The sequence below is a fragment of the Pipistrellus kuhlii genome, unplaced genomic scaffold, assembly GCF_014108245.1.
Source record: "Pipistrellus kuhlii isolate mPipKuh1 unplaced genomic scaffold, mPipKuh1.p scaffold_m20_p_100, whole genome shotgun sequence".
In the NCBI taxonomy this organism is placed as follows: domain Eukaryota; kingdom Metazoa; phylum Chordata; class Mammalia; order Chiroptera; family Vespertilionidae; genus Pipistrellus; species Pipistrellus kuhlii.
Genome location: NW_023425406.1, coordinates 302,705 through 320,943, shown reverse-complemented (window position 1 = coordinate 320,943; position 18,239 = coordinate 302,705). Strand labels below are relative to the sequence as shown.

The 18,239-nt window shown below is 59.0% G+C and overlaps 1 protein-coding gene across 3 annotated transcripts; it reads right to left on the bottom strand.

The window, feature by feature from the left end:
• Positions 1 to 6,112: 6,112 nt before the first annotated feature.
• DUSP9 (dual specificity phosphatase 9) lies at positions 6,113 to 14,774 on the bottom strand. 3 transcript variants are annotated; one of them, XM_036430000.2, is made up of 4 exons: positions 14,565 to 14,774; positions 8,492 to 8,920; positions 6,804 to 7,253; positions 6,113 to 6,506 (listed from the first exon to the last, which is right to left on the bottom strand). In XM_036430000.2, exons 2-4 carry the CDS (start codon positions 8,883 to 8,885, stop codon positions 6,181 to 6,183), a joined length of 1,170 nt encoding a protein of 389 aa, XP_036285893.1. In that variant the 5' UTR covers positions 8,886 to 8,920; positions 14,565 to 14,774; the 3' UTR covers positions 6,113 to 6,180. The 3 variants fall into 3 exon arrangements, with proteins under 3 accessions (XP_036285893.1, XP_036285894.1, XP_045434640.1); XM_036430001.2 differs by having other exon boundaries at positions 14,575 to 14,774; XM_045578684.1 differs by lacking the exon at positions 14,565 to 14,774 and adding an exon at positions 9,541 to 9,787.
• Positions 14,775 to 18,239: the final 3,465 nt, after the last annotated feature.

Below are 18,239 nucleotides of genomic sequence, written 5' to 3'. Positions count from 1 at the left end.
TTAGGCTTATATGCACGCACACAAGTCCTTTGTTGATCTCTCCCCCTTACCCCCACCCTCCCCTGCCTTCCCTCTGAGGTTTGATGGTCTGATCCATGTTTCTCCGTCTCTGGGTCTACTAGCCCCCTCTGGCCATCCTGTCCCACCTTAGGCAGGGGAACTGAGAAGCACTGTGAAGTTCACGGTGCCGAGGCACACGCTGACCGGAGACAGAGACTTAATCATAAGACTGTGGAATGTTCCCTCTCCCCTCACACCGCCTTACTGACGGCATAGCGACCGCACGTCCTTTGAAGCAATCCATCACATCTGGCTTTCAACAAAGCAGTACGAGGCATACCTACGGCAAAAAAAACAAACAAACAACAAACAACAGCGACAACAAAACAGTTTGAAGAGACAGAGCAAGCAGCAGAAGCAGGATCAGATATGGCAGGGTTACTGGAATTTATCAGATCAGCAATTTAAATAACTCTGATTATGCTAAGGGCTCTCTTGGAAAAAGCAGATAACATGTAAGAACATGGCCACAGTTGGCCACCAGCGAGGATGCGAATGAAGGTTCCTAGCTGGGAAGCCGGATGCGCTAGAAAGCTTTGGGGATTTTATTTCTAAAAGGATGAAACTGGGGTGGGGGTGGGAGGGTTGAGGGGGGGAGAGGGGTTACTAGAAGATACCTAGCATGCTCTTCCACCGTATCTTTCATCGACTTTGGGCGATTCTCAGCCATTATCTTTCTTACTATTGCATAGTTCCTGTTCTCTTGAACTTTTTTTTTTTTTCTTCTTCCAGGAATTCAAAGACATATTTGTGTGAGTGACTTCAATCTCTCTCTCTCTGTGGTGTGTTCTGGGTTATTTCTTTAAATCCGTCTTCTAGTTCACTGATCTCTCTGGCCAGCTGTTTAACCCGTACCTTGAATTGCTCCTTCTTATGATGATCGTTTTAATTTCTAGAAGTTTGATTTGGTCATCTTTCAAGAGCACCCGGACATGTTGGAGTTTCTTGTTCTTTGGTTATTCTTTTGATACTTGATTTTGTTTCTTTACATATTTTGATCATGCTTATTTTCTATTTGTGTCACGTCATTTCAAAATCTGCTGTTTTTACAGGATGGATATTTACATTTATAAGCTTCTCTCACGCACGGTGGCTTGCTTCTTTGTACATTGTGTGTGTGTGTGTGTGTGTGTGTGTGTGTGTGTGTTTTTCCCATTATATATTTCAGAAATTTCCATTATATGTTCTAGAATTTCTTTGAGGTCTGTATTCAAAGGACAGAGGATTTGTGCTTGCTTATATGCCAGGCGCTGTTGGGCAATCCTCCCTCTGGACCACTTCATTTAGAACTTTTAAAAAATATATTTTTACACTTTTCTATTTTTATGGGACTGTCACAGTCTAAGTAAAATCTGTGTGCAAGCTAATCAGATGCAGCTTCAAGACAAATCTAGAAGCTGTCCCCCCAACCAGATTGCTCTCCCTCAGTCCCTGCGAGAGAGACATTCTCACGCATCCACTACGCTCTGCCTAGACCACGCGCAACTAAAATTGCAGCTTGTGGCTATAAATTCTCAGGTCATCATTTTCCCTTTTTTTTTTTTCCCCCCCCACTTCCACCCAGATCCAAGGTCAAGATATGCAAGCATCCTTGCCTCTTTCGGTGGGGTATTTTTTTTCTAGGTCACCAATTGTATTAGTTTTCTGTTGCTGCTGTATCAAATGATTGCAAACTTAGTGGCTTAAGACAGCACAAATTTATTATCGGACTGTTATGGAAATCCAAAATAGATTTCACTGAGTTAAAATCGAGGCGTCGGCAGGGATGTATGGTTTTTAAAATCCTCACCCGAGGATATGGTTTTATTGATTTTTTTTTTGAGAGACAGAGAGAGAGAGAGAGAGAGAGAGAGAGAGAGAGAGAGAGAGAGAGAGAGAAAACATTTGCCTCCCCTACACGCTTTGCCTGGGGATTGAACCTGCAACTTAAAAAAAAAAAAAAAAAAAAAAAAAAAAATATATATATATATATATATATATATATATATATATATATATTGATTTCGGAGAGGAAGAAAGAGATAGAAACATCAATGATGAGAGGGAATCATTGATTGGCTGCCTCCTACATGTTGGATCGAGCCCGAAACTCTGGCATGTGCCCTTGACAGGATTCGAACCTGGGACCCGAACCTTTAGCCCTCAGGTCGATGCTCTATCTACTGAGCCAAACCGGCTAGGGCCTGCAACCTTTTTTTGGTGTACGGGATGATGCTCCACCAACTGAGCCACCCAGGCCAGGGCAGAGGACGCTCGAGGGATGAAACCATTTTTGTTCTTTGCCCTTTTCAGCTTCTAGAGGCCACCCACATTCCTTGGCTTGTGGCACCTTCATCCATATTTATTTATTTATTTATTTATTTATTATTTTTTTTAAAAAGACAGGCCTTGACAGGCCTTGAGTATTTAAAAAAATATATATTTTATTGATTTTTTACAGAGAGGAAGAGAGAGGGATAGAGAGTTAGAAACATCCATGAGAGAGAATCATCGACCAGCTGCCTCTTGCACACCCCCTACTGGGGATGTGCCCGTAACCAAGGTACATGCCCTTAACCGGAATCGAACCCGGGACCTTTCATTCCTCAGGCTGACGCTCTATTCACTGAGCCAAACTGGTTTTGGCACCTTCATCCATCTTTATTTTTTATTTTTATTAAGGTATTATATGTGTACATATCTTTCCGTTGCTCCCCCCACGCCCATATATGCCCCCCAGAGTTTTTCGTCCATTGGTTATGCTTATCTGCATGCATACAAGTCCTTCGGTTGATCTCTTATCTCCCCCAGATCTCCCTACCCTCCCTGCTGTAATTTGACAGTCTGTTTGTTGCTTTACTGTCTCTGTATCTATCTTTTTGCTCATCAGTTTATAATGTTCTTTATTATCCATAAATGAGTGAGGTCATGTGGTGTTTCTCTTTCATTGACTGGCTTATCTCACTCAGCATGATGTTCTCCAATTCCATTCAGGTTGCTGCAAATGATGAGAATTCCTTCTTTTTCTTCATCCATCTTTAAAGCCAGCAGTGTAGCGTCTTCTCTCTGTCTGGTGCTGCCCATGGTTCCATCATCACATCTCCTCTCACGTTCCTGCTTCCCCCTTGCCTTTATGAAGATGCATGTGATGGCATTTAGGGCCCACTCAGATAGTCCAGGACAGTCTCCCCATCTCAAGATCCTTGACTTGCCCTGGCTGGTTTGGCTCAGTGGATAGAGCATCTGCCTGTAGACTGAAGGGGCCTGGGGCTCGATTCCTGTCAAGGGCGCATGCCTAGGTTACGGGCTCGATCCCCAGTAGGGGCTGTGCAGGAGGCAGCCAATCAATGATTCTCTCTCATCACTGATGTTTCTGTCTTTCCCTCCCCCTTCCTCTCTGTGAAAAAAAAAAAAAAAAAAAGCCTTGACTTAATCACATCCATGGAGTCCCTTTTGCCATATAAGGGACTGTATTCATAGGATCCTGGAACTACCGGTAGGATGTGGCCGTCTATAGGGTGCAGATTGCCCAGGGATAGGAGCGAGCCCCGAGCTCACTCCTCTTGACACAAATACCCTCAGAGTTGCTGACCTCGGAGGCTTTCTCTTATTTTCCTACCAGCTCAGCCATCCATGCCACGTCTTTAGATTTCCTCCCACATTTTAGGGGTTATGGACCCGGACGATTTCCCTGGACATGCTGACCACATTGCTCCCTAAGTCGCCGCTGTGTTCTTCTACGGCACTGACCCCCACCCGCCTTCCAGCCCCCTTCTGCTTCCCGCCATCTCTCTGGCTGGGGATTCTGACACGCAGCCGTGGTGTGCAGGCGTTCAGAGCTGAGGCTGGGAGGCCAGGGAGGAGCAAGACCCACAGATCACATCAGGTGGCTCAATGGGTTGCCACATGCTCTCCTGGCCTCCAGCTTGGGCTTTCTTGCTGTTGTCCATTCTCCCCCGAGGATATCTTCCCACTGATTTTTATTTTTATTTTTTAAACTATATTTTATTGATTTTTTACAGAGAGGAAGGGAGAGGGATAGAGAGTTAGAAACATCGATCAGCTGCCTCCTGCACACACCCCACTGGGGATGTGCCTGCAACCAAGGTACATGCCCTTCACAGGAATCGAACCCGGGACCTTTCAGTCCGCAGGCTGATGCTCTATCCACTGAGCCAAACCGGTTTTGGCCCCACTGATTTTATTTATTTATTTATTTATTTATTTATTCTTTCATTTTTTAATTAAGGTATTATATATATATATATAACCAATCCCCCCCCCGCCCCCCCGGCCGCACTGATTTTTAGAGAGGGAAAGAAGGGGGAGAGGCGGGGAGGGGGAGAGACATCGATGCGCGAGAGACACAGGTTGGTTGCCTCCTGCATGCATCCCAACAGGGGGCCGGGGACAGAGTCTGCAACCCAGGACCCTTCAGCCTGCGGGCTGACTTTCTAGCCACTGAGCCAAACCGGCTCGGGCTGGGCCTTTTCGATCCAAATTCCACACTTTATCAGCCAGAGGGACAGATGCTGGGATACACAAGTCTGCTCTTGTCCCTCCCTCCCCTGCTCAGGCCCTTCCGTGGCTCCCATCCCCTCCCGCCAAGGCTCTGAGTCTTGGGGCGTAGCTGCCCGTTCCGTGGTCACTTCTGGCCCCTGCTCCCCTGATCTCTGCCACTCTGGACGTCCGGTGCCATTTACTGCTTTATGGGGTCTGTTTAGTGTTCTCCCTCCCCCTCCCGGAAGTTGGCTCCGAGTGCCAGGCCTCTTTGGTTCACTGCTTCGTCCTGGTCATTAGCCGTGCGTGGCAGATAGGGGTTCAATGGGTCGTGAGTAAATGGGGGACCTGGCCAGAGGTGGGGCCGAGGCAGGCGCCACATGGGAAAGGATGACATGGGGGCGGGGGGCGCTTGAGCCCCTGAGCGGCGCAGTATGTCCCCCCCCTTCCCTAGGCCTCCCCCCACCCCCACCCGTCCCCAAACCCTCCAAGGTACCCAGGAAGCAGCTTCCTTCCGTTCAGAGTCTTACAGAAACCGTTTATTCAGGAACAATTCAAGAAAGCAACTGTGGGGTGGGTCCCAAAGGCTCGGGTGTGTGTTAAGTGCCACCGCCCGCTGCCCACTGCCCACGAGGGGTGTGTCTGCAATGAATGGCCGCGTGTGTGTGTGTGTGTGTGTGTGTGTCCCGCTGCGTCAAAATCCAGGCCTTCTTCTTCCCCTCCCCTTCCTCCAGCTCTCGCTCTGAGACCCCATCTTCTCCGGTGGCAGTCTGACCACCCTCAGTCACAAAGAGCCCCAGTGATCCCGTCAAGACATCTGGGAGAGAGGGGGAAAAAAAGCATCTTTTCAAATGTCAAGTGGATAAACAGTCAGGGCGCCAGATGTGCGGCTGGGAACCCTCCCAATGGCTCTCGGGCCGCCGATCTCCCCGGCGGTGCTGCCCAGCGAGGAGCCACCCAGAGGCGGGCTTGTCCCCGTGGCCGCTGGGTGGCCGCGGCACCTTGGGGTCTGCATTCCCTTGGGAAGCCCTGGGCAGAGGAGCCGGGAGGTGACTGCACTGGTGGTGGTGAGCCCCTTCCCAGAAGCAGCCCTTTGGGGACCGGGATGGAAATGCCGGCAGGTCCCTGCGGCAGATGAGGTGGCCGGAGCAGGCACATGCCCTCTCTGAGGGGGAAAACTACCGGGGGGCTCAGGGCCCAGCTGAGCTGGCAGAGCGCAGGGCCCGGGCCTGGGGACAGGCCGCCACCAGGAATGGTCCCTCGGCATGGGGACCTCCCCCCCAAAGAAAAAAATAACAGTCGCAGAAGAGGCAGTTTCTGGAGCGAGGTCCCACCCCAAAGCGGCGAGGGCCAGGCCGGGGGTCCCAGCCAGCCCAGAGGCACATTTAATAAGATTCCCGAGGATGTTTCAAGTGGGCAGGGCGGGTCTCTCCGGGTGGCCACCCTGGGGAGGCTCCCAGCACCTGCCTCTTCCCACAGCCCCCACATGAGGTATTGTGCTCTCCCCCCCAGCCCCCTCCCCCCTCCCGCTCCTCCCCGCTGACAGCTAAGCCCCCTCCCCCCTCCCTCCCTCTTCTCCCCACTCCCGCAGCGCATGGGTGGTGGGGAGCACCCCTTGGGGAACAGGACTGGATGGGGGCCTTATGTGGGGTCGAGCTCAAAGACCCCGTCGCTGGTGGGGGTGGTGAAGAAGGAGGGCGGGTCCGAGGTGGCGGACTCCTGCCCCCCACTGCCCCGACCGCGGGCGCGACGCTCCTCCAGGCGCAGGCTGCGCTCGAAGTCTAGCAGCTGCCCCATGAAGTTGAAGTTGGGCGAGATGTTGGACTTCTTGCGCTTGACCAGGTCGTAGGCGTCGTTGAGGGAGAGGTGGAGCTTCTGCATGAGGTAGGCCACAGTGACGGTGACGGAGCGGCTGACGCCCGCCAGGCAGTGGACAAGCACCCCGCAGTTCTGGCCCAAGGCTTCGTCTAGGCAGGGCAGAGTTGGGGGGCAGAGTGAGGGGCAGGCCAGGGTCTTCCAGGGGGGCCCTCACAGCCCCCCGCCCCGTCCCACCCTCCAAGTCACGTAGCCCTGGCCCGGTCCGAGGGTTCCTGGCCCCAGCAGTGCCTGATCCCACAGGTGCCATCCTGGCTTTGGGCTCTGGGGATGGCCACCGAGCGGGGAGGTGGAGGGGTGTCCTCCTAAGGGAGAGGGTCAAGTGATGGGAGAGGCCAGGAGCCAGGCCTGGCGGAGGAGGGAGAAAGGGGAGGGCAGGGAGGACTCACCAATGAACGCAATGGCCTCAGGAAAGAACTGGGACAAGTTCTGGCTCCAGTGGTCCGAGATGGGAATCTGCTTGTAGTGAAAGTCGCCATTCTTCTCAAAGAGGTTAGGGAGGTTGGGGGTGACATTGAGGATGTAGCGGATGCCCAGCTTGGCCAGGCTCTCCACGTTGGCCGAATCTCGGGCACAACCCAGGTAGAGGTTGGGCAGGATCTGGACCGGGAAGGATGGTATCAGCCCCGATGGGGGGGGCGTGGCACCCTCGGAATCCAGGCCGCAGCTCATGGAGTCTCGGTCGGGTTCAGACTCCCCGTCGGAGCAGTCAGAGCCCAGGCACAGGTTGCCCAGTCCCACTACTGGACTGGGCACCATGGCCATGCTGGCTCCGCCACGGCTGCTGAGGCTGCTTTCGCACAGCTGAGGGCACTCAGCCTGGAATCTGCTGAAGCCACCTGGAGGGGGAGAGAGGAGGTTTCTGCTGATCTGGTCCCTGACCAGGGAACCAGCCCCAGACAGCCCGACCCGTGAGGGGACTTGCAGCCTGTTCTAGATTGGTATCGCCGTGCGGTGCGCTATGGGCAGCCCAGCCACCCTCACCTCATGCTGTTGGTTACTTGCTGGACAGGAAGTGCTCACTGTGACTCCTGGGCCCAGGCACAGCCATCCAAAAAGGACCTCACACCTCCAGGGCCAGGCCGAGGCCAGCGCAAGGGCAGATGCGCTGCTAGCTTTGGGGGGGGGGGGGTATGGGTGGTGGGGGGGTGGAGGGGGGACTATAGCCATCAGTTACAGGTTCCCACGTGAGCTCTCTGCCTGGGTGTCTCCCTCTCTGGCTCGACCAGGAGTGCCCTGATGGCAGGGGCCAGGTCACCGCCACCTCTGTGCTCTCTCCAGGGGTGAAAGGAGACCCCAAGAAGAGGGGAGCCCGGGAGAGAGCGGGACATTCCACCTGGATGGCCCCAAGTCCCAAGAAGGGCGCATTTCCTTGGTCTACAGAGAGCTTCTATGTCCCCGGGGTGGGGCGGGGCCTGGAGCTGCAGCAATGGGGGGGGGGGTGGGTTTCTATATCCCTGTGCCTCCCGAATGGAGCAAGAAAACACGGCCCAGTGACCTCTTCCACGGGGAGGTGGGGACAACTGGTTCTGTAAGTTCATAGAAGGCCTGTCCCTATCCTGGCTCTCGAGTGTGTGTGTGTGTGTGTGTGTGTGTGTGTGTGTGGCTCGGCATGGAGCCAGTGGGCTTGTATCAACCTGTCTCCCTTCCATCCAGCCCTGCCATGACTGGGGTGGGGGGAGAGAGGTCTCTGCTTTCTCAGGCCTCCTTCTGCCTTCCCTGCTCCTCTCTCTCTCCCTCTCCCCCCCCCCTTCCTGCCTTTGCAGAGCAGGGTTTGTCCTGTTTCGCTGGCCCCCACCCCTCCCTGGCTGAGCAGCTGCAGCAGGCAGCATTCCTAGCTCAGGAAGGCTGGGAGCCTGCCCAGATCAGCCACTTTCTACCCATTTTCCAGACTCAGAAACTGAGGCTCCCAAGGGGGGAAGGACTTGCCCATGATCACACTCAGGGGAGGATATCTCACCTCCACTTTAGACCAAAAAAAGCGGGGCTCGCTCAAGATCAAATGAATTGTGACTCCCCTCTGAAGTTGGGATTCCGCCCCCCTCCCCCCAGCCCCCCGCCCCAGGCTGGCACCTACCCTGTAGATAGTATGCCAGGTAGCCTTCCTCCCGCAGCTTCTGGAGCAGAGTGCCCAGCACCGACTCGGGCTCCCACTCCTCGGCCTCAGCCTGGGCCTCGGCCTGGGCCTCGGCGGCCTCCCCGCGGCGGTGGCGGCCCCCGCCCTGGTCGTACAGCAGCACGGGGGCGGGCGGCGGCGGCTGCAGCGGCGGCCCCGGCAGCAGCGCGCGCACGGACAGGCTGCCCCGGCGGAGGCGGCGCAGCAGCAGCGCGGGCAGGGCCACGCTCAGCGCCCCGCCGATGCGCGCCGACTCGTACATCTCGCGGCTGCGGCAGTCCAGGAGCAGCAGCTGCGGCTGCGGCGGCGACAGCTCCCGGCGCAGCCACAGGCACGAGCGGCCCAGGCCCTCCATGGGTTCGCGGCTGCCGGCACGTCGGGCCGCGGGCTCTGCGGAGAGAAGGGGAGACACGTGTGGTTGAGCCGGCGTCCCCCGCGCCCGCCCGGCCGCCTTAGGGGTCAGGATGTGAAGTCAAGCCCGTGTCCCCAAGGCGGGCGCCCGGGACACCCGCGGGGACACCCCTGCGCCGCTCGATTCCCTCTCCTCGCGCCCCTCCCACGGTGAGGACGCGCAGAAGGCACCGCGAGCCCCGAAAGAACGCCCGAGGCAGCCACCGGGGTCCCCGATCGCCGTCAGCCGCCCCGAGAAAGAAAGTGGGAGAGGTCCCCCCGAAGAGCCAAGCTGGGCATCCCGGAGCCGCTTGGAGAGCCGCGGGTCCCTTCCCAGCCTCTCCTGGGGTGTTCCCGAGCCCCGCACGGCCGCCCTCGTTCACACCTTCCTTGTTTCGGAGTTTCTCGTTCGGCCTGCCCGAAATCACACCCCAAGTTCGCGCTTCAGACTTTGGGGGCGCGTGCGTGGGAGAGGGGCTCAGACCGAGGTCTCCCCCACGGCCAGGGAATAGCAGTGGGGTGGAGGCGATGGCCCTTCCGGAGCTGATCCAGCCCCGGCACCACCCCCCCCCCCTCCCTCCGCAACCCGCCAGTCCGGGGGAAAAGAAAAGGAGAGAGACCTGAGTCTGGATCCCCCCGCGGGTGGCCCTGTGCCGATGCCTCGGCCAGGGCCCCCGCGGGACTCGGAGCGCGATCCTCGGACAGGGTGTCCCCGGGCTGGGCCTCTGGGAGAAGGTAGCGCGGCCCGAGCAGCCGCGCACGTGGAAGCAAAGTCCTGAGCCGCAGGCGCGCTGGCTGCTCAGCAGAGGACCTGGCTTCCACCTTGGAAGCGGCTGCCTTTGGACAAGGAGTTACCGTTTAGAGGGGCGGGGCTAGGGGGGCGGGCTCAGGGGTCGAGCTAGCCAACGGGTGCCAGCGAGAGCAGTCGGGTGGGCCCCCTGCAAGTCGCGCGCTGAGCTGGGACTTCCACCCAAGCGGGACTGGGCCAGGGCAGAGGCCAAGGGCAGGTCAGGGGCCCAGCAGGGGGCCAGCCACAGCTCCCCTGGCCGGCGCCAGCCAGGCCCCCCGGAGGCAGGGGGAGGGGTGGGGACGAGAGCCCAGTGCCCCTGCCCCAGAGATTGCCTATTCGCTTGGCGACCCTGGACCATCTGTGGATCCTGACTGGACTTCGGTGGCCCCATCTATATAGTGGGCTCACTACAGCTACCCCTTGGGCTCCCGTGGGATGTCCCTGGAAATCATGGGAGGGAGAAACGGGACCAGAGACCCATTTCTGCTGCTTCCTGGCCGAGAACCCTGCCGGAGGCTGGTGGGAGGGCCAGGCAGGCAGAGGGCAGCCTCTGGACGCCCTTATTCCTTCTCACAGGCCTGGCCAGGGGCACGTAGGAGCTCTGAGCTCCCAGCTCCAAACTGCAGCGCTCTGCTCTTATCATGTTACCATCCTGGGAGTCACCCCAGCCTCTCCCTCTGCCTCCTGCCTAGTCAAGAGTGAGTAATTTCTACTTAAGCCTCACATCTGTACACTCTCCTCTCTGCCTGGCTCTGGCCAAGGCTTTGAGCTCGCCAGCTCTTGACCGGGTCACTGTCACAGCTTGCAAAGCCCTCTCCCTGCCTCCAGGACTTTTTACCTCAGCCACCCTCTGCCTGCCCTGCGCCAGAACATTCGCTCAGCAAAGGCCACTGGCCTCTCCATTCCTTCCATGCACACGGGATGACGACTAGGCGGGCACACTGCTTGCATGGAGCTCCCAGGCTGGGGGAACGGGTCCGTAGGTAACAGGGGATAATACCACGTGTGCGAAGTACCGAGCCAATGAAATGAGGTGCGGAAAAGACTGGTTCTGTGTCCCTTCTCAGCTTAAAACCCATCTAAAGCAAATGGCCGAGTGGAGGGGAAATGTAGAGCAAAGATAAAGCTCATACAAATTGATCAAAAGGTTACGACTCTGAGATAAACGGGCGACGAACCACCAGCAAAGACCGCATGAAGGAGGGAACCCAAATGGGTATAAGGGGCTTGGGGGAAGGTTCAACCTCAGGCACGGAAGGAAGGCAAATGAACAAAACAAAACAAAAAACAAAAAACAAAAACCAAGGTAACAACAGAAAGCAAGGTAACACTTCCCACTTATTACATTAGTAAAATGTTCTCAAAATGAGAACACCCAGTGCTGGCAGGGGTGCTGTGAAACCGGCCTGCTGCTCTGTTGCTGCTGCTTCTGGAGGATTCTCTGTTGGCCCTTTCAGAAATGAATTTGGTAATATGCATCCAGAGCTAGAAAGAAATTCATTCATTTGGGAATCGACCCTAAGGAACTAAGTCAAAGAAGGCAGAGCTTGCCCGACTGCATGGCTCAGTGGTTGAGCACAGACCTATGGACCAGGTGGTCAGGGTTTGATTCCTGGTCAGGGCACATGCTCGGGTGGCAGGCTCAGTGCCCAGTGTGGGGCGTGCGGGAGGCAGCTGATCCATGATTCTCTCATCATTGATGTTTCTCTCTCTCTCCCTCTCCCTTCCTCTCTGAAATCAATACAAATATATTTTAAAAAGGCAGAGATCTGTGCATAGGACGGGTGCCACAGGCCATGCGGAGTGGAGGGCTCACGCCCCTGGAAGGCCGTTTTTGTCAACTTTAAGACAGCTACCGGATTCCTCTCAGAGCCCATATTTGCTGTATAAGACTACCTCCCACTTCAAAGAAAAGACTTACTTTGCCGTCAAGATCTGCAGGTAATTTTTGTGCAATTTTGGTCTTTTGCCCCCGATTTTCGGTTGACTTTTTTTTCGTGTCAAAAGTCGTCTTACACGCCGGAAAATACGGTAAGATGAGAAAACTCCAGAAGTAATGCTAGGGAGAGCTGGGCTGCCTCAAGTCACCCCTCTCCCACTTCCTCCTTCCCTGGCCCAGTGGGTCGCCAGCGTGGGTCGAATCTCTGGTCATTGTCTCCCATATCCAAGGCTCCGGATTGAGTCCCACCACCAGCATCCGGGGCCTCAGGCGGCTGGGTTGTGTCCCCCTTCCCTCAGCCCAGGCCTCCCTCCTCCACATCCTGTCCACATTCTGCTCTTTCTTCACCCCTCGCCCCAGTCTTTGTCCATCCACTGGGCCAGGTTGTGGTCTCCCTCCTCTGTGCTCCGGACCTCAGTTCTTTGAGGCTGCAATGCCCAAGTTTGGGGTGGCAGGGGGGGGTCAGAGCAGGGCCCAGTCCCTCTGTGCACATCCTCTTAGGCAGGAAATCTGCCTTCTAGGGTCTCCTGTCCCTCCATCCTCCCTCCCAGAGGCAGAGGTAGGCTGCCACCTGGTCAAGGGCCCCAAGCCTGGGGGGTCCCTCCAGGCCCGATGCTCCTGTGGGTGGAACCCCGGAGTGGCCAGGGGCTGAAGGCGCCAAGGGGTTCTGCCATGTGCCAGCTTGGGGTGCCTGGCCTGGCTGTGTATTAGGCAGTGTGTGGCGGGGGGCATCTGACAGGGAGGAAGGAACTCCTGAGATGCCCAGAGTGCTTGTGCAGAGGGCCTTCTGGAGGAGGTGGCTAGCGCCTGGCTGGGGAGATGATGAGGAGAGAGGCAGCTTCTGCGTTGGTGAAAGGAAAGGAAGCTGGGCTCCTAGCAACCCCCGCCCCAGGGTGGGTTGTGATGGGGCATTTGTCTCCCCTGCACCTCGCTCCTGATCCTGCTGGCAAGCCCTCCAACCGGGAAAGCGAGTGCTCTGTGCCCGGTGCCAGCAGCGCCCGCTGCGCCAGCAGCAGGACCGACTGGAACCTGTTGCCACCTCCGCACTGCAGGGCTGAGCTTCGCCAAGCCCCCTTCCCCCGCCCCCCCCCTGGGGGCCCCCCCTGCCCCCCCCCCCCCGCAGCGCCTGCTCCCGCCCCCACTCAGGGTGCTCACCCTGCTCCAGCCTGCTCCCCTCAGTGAGCTGGGCAGGGGAGAGGTGGGCTGTGTGCCTGGGCCTCTCAGTCCCCCCTCTGCGAGCTCTCTGCAGGGTGGGCGCTTTGCCCGCGGCCCCCCTCCCCCCCCGCCCCCCCCCCCTCCCGACTGCCCCTGGCCTCCGCTCCGCTCAGCCCCGCCCGCTACTGCCCCTGGGAGGCCTCGGGCTGTTGCAGCCAGTAGGCCCCTCGTGCGCCTCGTGTGCCCTCTGGTCCCCAGAGCCTCCGGAATGCGACGCCCCGCCTCCCCTTTCATCCCCCCATTCCGAAATGCCCTGTTCCCGCCGGGCCCAGTGGCAGGATTTCGGCAGTGGCGGCGGCCCGGTCACATGGCCGGGGAACACAACTCCCAGCGCCAGCGTTCCTGCCAAATCCAGTGTCTTTTCCACCAAATACACTTTCCGGCGGGGATGGCTTTCTGCTTTTCCTGGTCGCTCACCTCGTGGGACTGGGAGTTCCTCCAGGGCAGGAGTGGGGTGTGCCTGGCCCCAGCTGGCCCCTGCCCCCCAGTGCGGGGCCTGGCACCAGCCTAGCGCGCAGGGAAGAAATGCTCATTAATAAAGGCGGCGTGAATGAATGAAACCAATTGTTGCACCAGGCGGGTGCTGCTCCTGCTTTTTCTCTCAGCGGGTTGCACACTGCCCCCCCCCCCCCAAACACACGTGTGCACACACATCACTCCCCCCCACCACACGCGCAAACACACATACACGCACTGTGTGCATTCTGTCCTCGCCGAGCCGACCTACTACGTGCACTGTGTCCCTATCAATGCCTGCCTCTCCTTTCCTCCTCCCCGACCCCCCACCGGCGCCCGCAGATCTAAGCACGGTACCTGGTGCCCCAAGTGCCTTCTTTATCTTAGGGAAGAGGCCAAACCGGTCGCTGGGGAGACTCAAAGTCTGTTTAGGGAGTCACCTGGGGGCCCTGGGGATGGCAAGCCGCCTCCAGGCGAGTCAGAGGCGCTTGGCAGGGTTGTGGCCAAATGCTGCAGCCTCTAGGGCCCGCGTGCCAGGTGTTGGGGGTGGTGGTGGGAGGGACTGGGGATGTGCTGGGGGATGCTGAGGGCTATTTGCCACGGGGGGGGGGGGGGGTGCTGGAGGGCGGGAATCCAGCAGGTGTGCCTACGTGTTGGGGTCTGAGTGTGTGCTGGGGGGTGGGCCTGGCTGAGGGAAGTGAGGAGTGGCAGCCCCTGGGCGTGGGTTAGTGTTGGGGCTTCGCTCGGGGTAGGTGGATTGCTGTGTCTCTGGGCTGGGAATGTGGGTGGGGTGTCTGTAACGAGCATATGGGGAGTCGGAGATGGTGGGGGCACGGCGAGGGGAGCTGTGTTAGTGCAGAGAGCAGGGATGTGTTGAGAATATGTATGTGCCTGGGTGTGTACTGAGGCGTGGCAGGGTCTGAGGGGGGGTGCTGGCCCGAGTTGGAGGACAGTGCTGGGTGGGAGGTGAGGGGCTGCCGTTTGCACCGCGGGGACCCGGGTCCGCGTGCGCATAAGTGGCAGGGGGTGTGCGTGGCTGAGGACACGGGAGGCGCACAGGCGGGATGTGGGGGGTGTGCGGCGGCGGGACCAGGCGGGTCTCGCAGGGGCGCGCGCGCCGGCCCCGTGGGGTGTGCGTTGGCAAGACTTTGGGGGTGCAGGGTGGAGGAGCGCACGTCGGAGGGCGGCCCGGCCGGGTGGGGGTGGGGTGGGGTGGGTGGCCCGGCGCCGCGTGCTCCGCTCACCTCTGCTCACCTCCGTTCCGCTGGGCTTCCAGCGCCGGCTCCGCGCGTGGCGGCCGGGAAGTTTCCGAAGCCCGGGCGGCGGGAAGCGCCCCCGCCACTGCCGCCGAGCGCCACCAGAGCCTCGGGCGGCGGCCTCGCCTGGAGCGGAGGGGCCGCCGCCGCCGCTGCTGCGGAGGGAAACTCCAAATCCCGCCTCCGCCGCCGCCTCCTCCCCTCCCGTCGCCGTCTTCTCCGCCCCCTGCCCAGGAGGGGCACTGTCGCCGGCGGCGCGCAGGGAGGGAGCGGGGAGGGGCCGCGGCCTGCCCGGCGTCTCCCTCCACCTTCCCCACCCGCTTCCGCCTGCCTGCCTCCCACCTGCAAGCCTTTGCCTGCTCCTCCTGCAGAGGCCCCTGTCTGGGTGCCCACGGCAGCCCCCCGGCCCCCAGGAGCGTGGGGCGCAGGAGCGCGGTGGGGAGCCCTGACCCGTGCTGGGCCTGGGCTGGGGGAGGTTTGCACCAGAGTCTCTGCTGGCACCCCTGCTTCCCGCTGCAGAAGCGAAGGGGCACATGAGGACAGAGCCTGGCCTCCAGGGCCACCTCCTGCTGCCACAGGGGAAAGGGCTTGAGGTCCAGCTGAGGGCACTGTGAGTGCCCCCACCCCCTGTGCCCTCCTGCACTGTCCTCTCTCTCATACCAGATTCTGGCAAATCACAGCATCTGAGCCCTGGTGCTTGGACAGGGTGGGGCCAGGACGTAGGGGGAGGGGCGAGAGGGGGTCAGTGTGCCCTAAAGGTCACGGCCTCCCCATCCAGGGACTCAGTCTGTCCTTCTGTCAGTCTGGGAGTCAGAGGAGACTGTGCCCCTGTCATAGGGATGGAAACTGAGGCAGTGGTTTCCTGGGGGTGACGCAATAACAACCCCCGAGTGGAGTTCCAGAACCGCAGCTGAGTGCGGACAGAAGGGCCGCTGGTTCCTGGACTGTTCACTCCTTGGGGGGGGGGGGGTGTCAGGGGAGCACATGGGGGCTCCCAAACCAGTAGCCTGTGAGCTGGGTGAACTGGGGCTCAGCCTGGGCATGAGCCATGAGGGATGCTGAGGACCAGCGTGAGGCCTTGGGCCACCGAGGGCTGGCTTCCGGCTGGGGGTTCCCTTTGCAGCCCAAGGAGAGGCGTATGAGGCGAGGCCTGGCTGAGATGACGTCTAGAGAGAGATGGCAGAGCTGGGATGCCAGCCACTGCGCGGATGAGGGGCAGCCAAGGCAGGCCTGGCTGCCTGGCTGCCTGGCTGCCTGGCTTGTGTCTGCGGCAGCGCTGATTCCCCTGAGTCATTACCCCTGGACACGAGAGGACACAGCTTTGTCTGTGGTGCCTCAGTTTCCTCACCTGCACACTTGGGGAGAGGGGATCTCTTGATCTCCAAGGGCCCTCCTAGTTTCATGGCAGTTTGCATCCACGATGAGTGAGTCAGGCCAGGGTCCTGCTTAGTAGGTGCGTCTGCCAGATGGAGGCCCAGGCAGCCCCATCCCCGCACCGCCCCCCCCCCCCCCCCATCAGGGCCAGGCTGTCTTTTCTCTTCTCCTTCCATATCAGGGCTCTGGGGCTCAGTGTGGAGCCAACCCCAATCGCCATCACGCCCGTGAGCAGACGAAGCTGTGTTTAGGTCCCCGCGCTGTGACAGCGCTGCTATTGTCCAGTCCGGGGGACTTTGCTGAGAAACCCTACACTAAAAGCCGAGCCATATAGCAATGGGGCCATTCTGTGAGCCCGAAAAGGAAAAAGCACGGAGACCAAAAAAGATAGCATTGCTTCGCACCCCTTTGGTGGTCCTCCCGGATGGCCGCCGTGCCCATGGCCCGGGCACTTGGTTGCCCCCCTGGCAAAAACTTGGCGAGATGACTCACAGCGGAGTTTCTGGAAAGATTGGATAACGGACTCCCCCCCCCCCCCCCCCCCCCCGCCCCCACCACCTTGTGCTTTTAGTGAGTCAGGGCTGCCTGGCTGGAGGAGGAACATTTGGATTGAATGATGCTGCCCCCCACCCCTGCAAACCTCCCCCCCCCCCAGCCCTCCCACAGCGCCTCAGCTCTCCAGGCAACCAGACCCGCCGCCGGTGCTGGAGGAAAAAAGAGCGAACACAATGGCCAGGCCAGGCCAGGAGCTCCGCAGGCACAGGCCTGCTCCACCTCAGGAAATGGGACCTCCCTCCGCATCCCCAGAGACCAGTCTTGGCTAACAAGGCCTGGCCTGTGCCCTGTTGAGGAATAGAATGGAGGATTTTCTTGAAGTGGACTTGAGTGCGGGGCCAGCCGTGGCAGCATTGAGGCTGTTTTAAAGGCACAGCTGGGCCAGCCCGGTGTGGCTCAGCTGCTGAGCATCAACCTATGAACCGGGAGGTCCCGGTTCTATTCCTGGTCAGGGCCCGTGCCTGGGTGGCGGGTTCCATCCCTGCACAGCCAATCAACGGATCCCTCTCATCATGGATGCGTCCATTTCTCTCTCCCTCTTCATTCCTCTCTGAAATCAATAAAAAAACATACTTAAGAAGAATAAAGGCGCAGCTGGGGCTCCATCTTGAAGGCAGTCAAGTCCATGTGCTCAGGTGCCATCTGCTCCCCGCAGAAACCTCTCACGGGGTGACTGGGCAGCTCCAGCCCTCACCCCCTCCTCTGAAGCCTTGACCCCTTTCCTAAGAGCTCTCAGAGGGGCACCAGGAACTGGCAGTCCTTTGCAAGGTGGAGGGGCAGAGAGCTGGGCCTTGCTTGGGAGGGAGAAGCTGTAAGCCTGGGCATGCCAGCTGCTTTGACGCGCCGCACTGTGCTGGGCCTTGGCTGATTCCGGGTCACGTGACATGCGAGCAAGCTTGGAGGAGAGGCCCACCACCCCGTCTGGCCCCGGCATGGAGACCCCGCTGGCATCTGTGGGGCCCTGGCAACTTGGATGCACCCACATCTGAGGCTTTAATTCTGGGGAACCGTTTGGTCCTACTGACAGCACTAGCTGCAGCTGAAGTCATTTGCTCACATGACAACTGCCCCCCAGGCTGCCATCCTCCGCCACTGCCCCTCCCCCCTCGGAGGCTCCTTCGGCAGCATTTTCTAGACCTGAGACCAGTTGCCATGCCTTCAGAAGCACATTCTAGACCCAGTTCCCGAGTGCCCCACCTGCCCGCCACCGCAGCTCCCATCGGAGCTGCATCAGGATATTTGAAAGCAAATGGCCCCATGGCAGCTTCCAGATCTGCACCTGCAGCCGGGGTGAAGGGGTGAGAGGCCGTGCCAGGCAGGAGCAGGGGGGAGTGAGGGAGGAGGGAGGGGAGGCCGAGAGCCAGCCTGTGCAGAGATTGATTTCCTGATTTCCAAGAGGCCAGGGGCTAGCAGCCATTAATACCCCCATTCCAGGAGGGCTCAGCTTCAGGTTCAAACCCCCTCCAGCCAGCTGCGCAGGTTCCTTCTCCTTGTCTTGTCCTCCCAAGCAGCGGCACACGTGTGTGGATATACATTGCGCATGTGTGTGGATATACATGACAGATGATACAATCCTCAGACAAGGAGGGAGCCAGATGCCCGGGCCCATTGGCTGGACAGGCAAAGGGAGGCGAGAGGGCAGAGGGGAGAGAGTGGGGAGCCCCTCCAGCCCTCACACTGTGGAAGGGGAGGAGAGAAGGAAGCTGACGACTCCTGGCTGCCTCCTCCCGCCAC